Source organism: Cydia amplana, chromosome Z (assembly GCF_948474715.1).
Source record: "Cydia amplana chromosome Z, ilCydAmpl1.1, whole genome shotgun sequence".
In the NCBI taxonomy this organism is placed as follows: Eukaryota; Metazoa; Arthropoda; class Insecta; order Lepidoptera; family Tortricidae; genus Cydia; species Cydia amplana.
In genome coordinates this window covers 32447886-32454021 of record NC_086096.1, presented here as the reverse complement: position 1 = coordinate 32454021, position 6136 = coordinate 32447886, and the positions used below count along the sequence as shown (strand labels likewise).

General features: G+C 35.6%; 1 protein-coding gene across 1 annotated transcript; it reads right to left on the bottom strand.

Annotated features, from left to right (window-relative positions):
* Positions 1-3212: 3212 nt before the first annotated feature.
* LOC134661893 (uncharacterized) lies at positions 3213-4136 on the bottom strand. Its single transcript, XM_063518120.1, has 3 exons — positions 3962-4136; positions 3544-3714; positions 3213-3395 (listed from the first exon to the last, which is right to left on the bottom strand). The coding sequence occupies exons 1-3, from the start codon at positions 4122-4124 to the stop codon at positions 3217-3219; spliced, it is 513 nt and encodes a 170-aa protein (XP_063374190.1). The 5' UTR covers positions 4125-4136; the 3' UTR covers positions 3213-3216.
* Between the last annotated feature and the right edge of the window lie 2000 nt (positions 4137-6136).

The following is a 6136-nucleotide window of genomic DNA, read 5'->3' as shown; positions in this document are numbered from 1 at the left end:
GGTCAATTGAGATACGACAAATATTAGTTATAGAAACGATATGGATCGTATATATCAGTGTCAACAAGTGCCAAAAACACTGACATATCCCATCCATACAAGTGTCAATAGTGGCGTTTCATAAAAAACGTCACTTTTGTCACTTGTTTGACACCGACATATCCCATCCATACAAGTGTCAAAAGTGACGTTTCTTAAAAACAAACGTCACTTTTCTCACTTGTTTGACCCTGACATATCCCATCCATACAATTGTCAAGAGTGACGTTTCTTCAAAAACGTCACTTTTGTCACTTGTTTGACACTAAGATAGCCCATCCATACATGTCAATAGTGACGTTTCTTTAATAAAAAAAGTCACTTTTGTCACTTGTTTGACACTGACATATCCCATCCATACAAGTGTCAAGAGTGACGTTTCTGAAAAAAACGTCACCTTTCTCACTTGTTTGACCCTGACATATCAAATCCATACAAGTGTGACGTTTTTATTTGAAGAAACGTCACTTTTGACAGTTCATGAACGACCAAAAATCGTGAAGTTGAATAAAATTATCAGTTTCGTACGGTAGTCCCCACGCTAGCCCAATGCGGAAAGTCGTGAGAAGTTTCGCAATTTATACATTTTAAACTTAGGTCAACTGGACGTAGGAAAAAAGGTCGTTAGTATTTTCGTGCACTAGCAGTATTGTACTTTAGACATTTAATTGCTGGTGACTGTACGCGTACGCTCGTATAAAACGCTACTCTCTAACCGCCCTAAGATACCTTCATCCTATCCAATCCGTTGCTCTGCGGCCGTGCGGCCTTGAGGTATCGCCATCGCTTCCCCTCCCGCCCCGCGTCGATCATTTAAATAATTTAACGATAGCTAATTTTACAATTGTGACAAAAGCTCATTGTATTAATAGGAGATTCTTTGACGTTGTGATAACATTATTTACAGGCTGTATGGTGCATTAAAAAAATATACTGTAGAATTAATGCGCGTGGGGTAAAATACGTTATAATTGTTTAAAAAATAGTAAAAATAAAATCCCCTGGTTTTTTATTTTATTAGATTGAGTAGAATAATTGGCGTAACAATATAGTGGAAAATCACCAAGTGTTTAATTAATGTTGTATTGTAATTATTTATTTCAAACATTTTTATTGCTCGTGACGTATGCACCACTAAAAAAGTGGTGCATATTTTACTTACAGTGTAAAATATTTAGTTATGCCTTTTGAACAAAAAATCGCTACTGTAGAATTTGATGTTTACATCTTTTTAAAAACTAAATTTTTAAAAATTTATTTTCCAAAAAGCTCAATATTTTTTTTAGAGATAACTTTACACATACATTCACAAAATAGTGTTCTATTATATTCCAAACACAAATATACTGTAGGTTATGTGATGCTCTCGAACAATTTAAAGTTTAGTAACCGGCCTACAATTCAAAATGGCTTTTTGGAATCAATGCAAGTATAGTTGGTCAAGCAGATCTTGTCAGTAGAAAAAGGCGGCAAATTTGAAAAATGTAGGTGCGAAAGGATATCGTCCCATAGAAAATTTGAATAGCGCGCCTTTTTTCTCCTGACAAGATTTGCTTAACCAACTATACAAACTCTATTACTACAGCCGGTCAAATAACTTTATCAGTAGAAAAAAGCGGAAATTCTAATTTTCTATGGGACAATAACCCATTCATATTTTTTTTTATTTGCCATTTTTTCTACTGACCAACTACTGGCGGAAATGGCTAGACAGACAAATTAGGGTGAATCAACTTTTAGAACACTTAATTTCGTGTCTCTAGACTCCCTACCAAAGAAAAAATTGATTTTTCAAAAACCATGTCGATATTTCTACTTTTTTGTTTACACGGGCATTATCAGATCCATAAGTATTTAAGAACACATTAAAATTAACAACTTGATCAGATAAAAGTTACATTTTGTACGGTAACGCAGGAGAAAAAAAGTTATCTCCCATACAAAAATCAGGGACACCAATTTTGCCTTTTTCTACTGCGTTACCCTACAAAATGTAACTTTTATCTGATCAAGTTGTTAATTTATTGTGGTAATGATATATTTAGTTATCTAATAATGCCCGCGTAAACAAAAAAGTATAAAAATCAACATGGTTTTTGAAAATCGATTTTTCTTTGCTAGGGAGTCTAGGAACACGAAATCAGTGTTCTAAAAGTTGATTTACCCATCAATTAAAGAGCTTTATTTAGAAGCCCTGTTCAGTTTTAATTAATGCTCTAAACAGTCTAAACCTAACTTAATAGTCGGAACACACGGAACACACTACCTCATCGCACCACGACCTTGATAGCCCAGACTGTGCAAACTTCTATGAAATACTTGCAGTCTGGGCTATCAAAATAGCTGCCAACTTAGCTTGGTCTAACCAATATTTATGCTAAACTAAGGTAGGTGGATCAAGGAAGATATACCCTGTATCATAAATTTGAAGAATTGTTATTTATCACTGATAAATTATAATTACAATATAAGTAAATCCAAATTCCAATGATTTTCCAACTAAACTCATAAATTATATAAATGATAAACTAATAATTTACTATGAATGAATAAGTGTGGTGATATTATTATATTATATTGTTTAATACACTAGCAGCTGAAAGCTGATGCGTGTATATCACTGCACTTGTTTTTTTTAACGATTAATGTTCATTTTTTGTTGTTTTAAGTGTTTGTCAAGTCTGTTTTTAAAACTGTTCACTGAAGGAGCACATATCACTGTTTCTGGTAACTTATTCCACTCACGTACGACGCGGTTCGATAGAAAGTGCTTCCTAGGGTTGCTTGTACTGGGAACTCGAATAATCTTTGAGCTGTGGCCTCTTAAACGATGATTATTGCTCATAACAAACAGGTCCTTTAGTTCAGGTAAGTCATAATAATCATGTATGATCTTGAATGTTTCAATGAGGTCACCACGCTGTCTTCTTCGCTCTAGGGTTGTCAAACCAAGATTGGCAAGCCTTTGGTCATATGGCTTATTACGTAATCCATATACCATCTTAGTTGCTCTGCGTTGCACCTTTTCAAGTAAAGCTATATCCTTCTGAAAGTATGGACTCCAAATTTGGTAAGCATATTCAAGTAGAGGCCTTATGTACGTCTTATATAGTTTTAGAATTAATTTAAATATTTAAAGTATGGTAAACAAAACTAACTTTATCAGCTGTCAAAATCTTAATCTGTCATATCTTGATCTTCACATGGTGGATGGTTTGGGGTCACTTTAACATCAGCTTCTTGTAATTTTGATTTCCACTCTATTTTAAAGGTATCTATTGCATCTTGTACTGTCTTGAAATTTAATGGCACCAAATTATCTTCATCTTCTGGAGGTACACTTCGAACATCCGTTTCTGCAAAATAGTTTATTACCACACTTTAAACAAGTAGGTAACCTTAATTTTTATTCTACAGGATGATTACAACACCCTTTTGCATTAGGAGTGGGCAAGAGACTTGGCAGTCTTGTGTGTTGCTAAATAAAGAATGTTATCAAATTACCTGCACCTTCCCTAGGAGTAATGTAAGTATGCTTCATTCTGAGGTATTTGTCTGCTTTACAAAGATACTTCATATTTTCCTTTGGCACTTTGTCAAAAAGAGGATCAACACTAGGCGGAGCTACATCTCTAGCAAAGAACATGTATGTTCCAAGAGGGCTTTCTAATTGTCCTGTAATGATAGAATTACCTATATGGTTTATTTAGTATTTAACAAACATAAATAGGGTCTATGCGGAAAGAGAAGTCGTAGAATGTATGGGCTCCCCTAGATTTCACGACTCTTCTCTTTCTGCACAGACTCTACATATATTATAGATTTTATTTAGAAGATAGTATTGTATAAAATGTCACCCGAGTCGTGGAATGTATGGGGCTCAATACATTCCACGGCTCTTCTCTTTCCGAATAGGCTCTACCTGTGAATATGGTGTCATCTAATTGTATTATAGGATTTTTCCCACTAATACCAAGCACATGTATTGATCTATAGTTTTCCATGTTCACAGTATCCTCGAATTCGGCGAAAACGAGAATTTCCTCTTCAGAATCAGCTGATTCTTCACAGATCATTGCTTCCATTTTTTTTATAGCAACAGTCATGGTCTAATAAAACATGGTCTTCTCTTCCCAGCAGTGTTGCCAGATGGGTTTTACGTTCCGTTACGCGCGCCTCTTAAAAATATAGCTGGTCAACCGAAACTTGTCAGTAAAAAAAGGCGCGAAATTCAAATTTTCTATGGGACGATATCCCTTCGCCCCTACATTTTTCAAATTTGCCGCCTTTTTCTACTGTCAAGATTTGGTTGACCAAGTATAGTACGCAAATTCAAGGTTGAGTACGCAGTATAAAATTAACTGTAAAATAGTAATTTGTGCAACTGTTGCATAATGAGAGGCCTTAAAATTCGAAAGTGGTTTTATGAAACGAGAATTATAGCTGTTCAAGCAAATACATTTTTCAAATTTGCCGCCTTTTTCTACTGACAAGATCTGCTTAACCAGCTAAATGTTTGCATACAATACCTTATATACACACATATTAAAAGTACTTACTCTAGAGCCCCCTCCAGACCATGTGCGTGAATCGCGGCGCGAAGTTCGAAAATCGATTCCACACTCGCGTTCGCGCTTCGCGCCGCGATTCGCGCGCGAGTGTGGAGGGGCTTAAAATAAGTTCAGTAAACTAGCTTTGGTAAATATCGTCTGGACACAGCTTTATCATTTCGTCAGCTGACAACAGTGACAACCAAAACTCACTAGTTATTGTTAAGGCCCCATGGGCCATCGCCGGCCACTCCAAGGGACGCATTTATGCGTTAGAGGGAGCAAGTGATATTGCTATCTCATTCTACCGCATGGCTGAAAAAGGCGGCAAATTTGAAAAATGTAGACGCGAAGGGATATATTATCATCCCATACAATATTTGAATTTCGCGCCTTGTTTTACTGACAAGAATTGCTTAAAGAAATACAGTAAAACTTCGTTTTCTGTAGGGTGAAAAGAGGTATGAAACCAAGTTACAGGTACAAATGTAAAATGGAGTATTACGCGGAAAATTGTATTATCGTTTTAAACTGTATGTATTATGTCTATAATTCACCTGTTAACATATGGTTAACAAACGATCCAATTAAAGAAAAGAATGTATAGTAATACTAACTCACAATTTGATCCTTTTTTGATCGATATAACAACTATTATAAACAACAAACATGAAAATATTGAAAATTAAACCGCCAAAGAAAACTTAGAAAACGACAAACCAAAGCGCCAACACAACAACAGCAGAGCATAGCGCAAACCAAATTAACCAAAACAAAACATACAGGGGGCCTAGCCAAAACGCGTTTCGAAAAACGATATCGCTAACGAATCGATAAAAAATGTATGGGAATGACAGGTACCGTTGATGAGTTAAACTAAACTAAATCAAACTGTAATGCACAGGTAACATGTTCGATTTTGCCTTGACTATGATGTTGATGGTGCTAATGTCATTAGTTTGACCATTGGCAGTGTCACTTGCTTGTTGTGCGTGCGACAGGCACAGATAATCTATAGAAATAAAGTCCGTCAACCAAATCTTGTCAGTAGTAAAAGGCGGCAAATTTGAAAAATCGCGGGTTAGCAACACTGTGTTCAAATAATTCCAAAACGCGTGTCATCTGTGTTTTATCTGTGGAATGTGGATCGTGAATGACAGCCGTCACCTTATTTGTTTTCATTTGGTTTTCATTCTGAATCGTTTCTGTTTCAAGAGATATTTCTGCTGTCACCATTAAATACCAATACATTAAATAAGAATAAGCAAAGCTAAGGGGCCTACAATGTACAATCATGCTCGTTGATAGTAAACATTACTGAAACAAACAAACAAGTACTGGAAGAACTCTTTCGAACTTTTAAGATTGTGTTCAGTTTTTTTGTTTTAGGGTTAAAAGGCATAAATAAAATTAAAACGTATGCCTAAATCTATCCAACAAGACCATAAATTGTGTCCTGGAAACCGTCCATAGGCCCACATGTCTAATATTTTCAGCAATCGGTTGTGACTATTTACAAAGGTAAACCTTTTAAACAGTATTAAGAG

What these genes read in the sequence shown, in the direction of transcription:
- LOC134661893 (XM_063518120.1), bottom strand. Translation starts at nt 4,124, where the DNA reads ATGGAAGCAATGATCTGTGAAGAATCAGCTGATTCTGAAGAGGAAATT. An exon ending in AGATGACACCATATTCACAG is followed by an intron (nt 3,715 to 3,961) that starts GTAGAGCCTATT and finishes CTATCATTACAG; the next exon opens with GACAATTAGAAAGCCCTCTT. An exon ending in TACTCCTAGGGAAGGTGCAG is followed by an intron (nt 3,396 to 3,543) that starts GTAATTTGATAA and finishes ACTATTTTGCAG; the next exon opens with AAACGGATGTTCGAAGTGTA.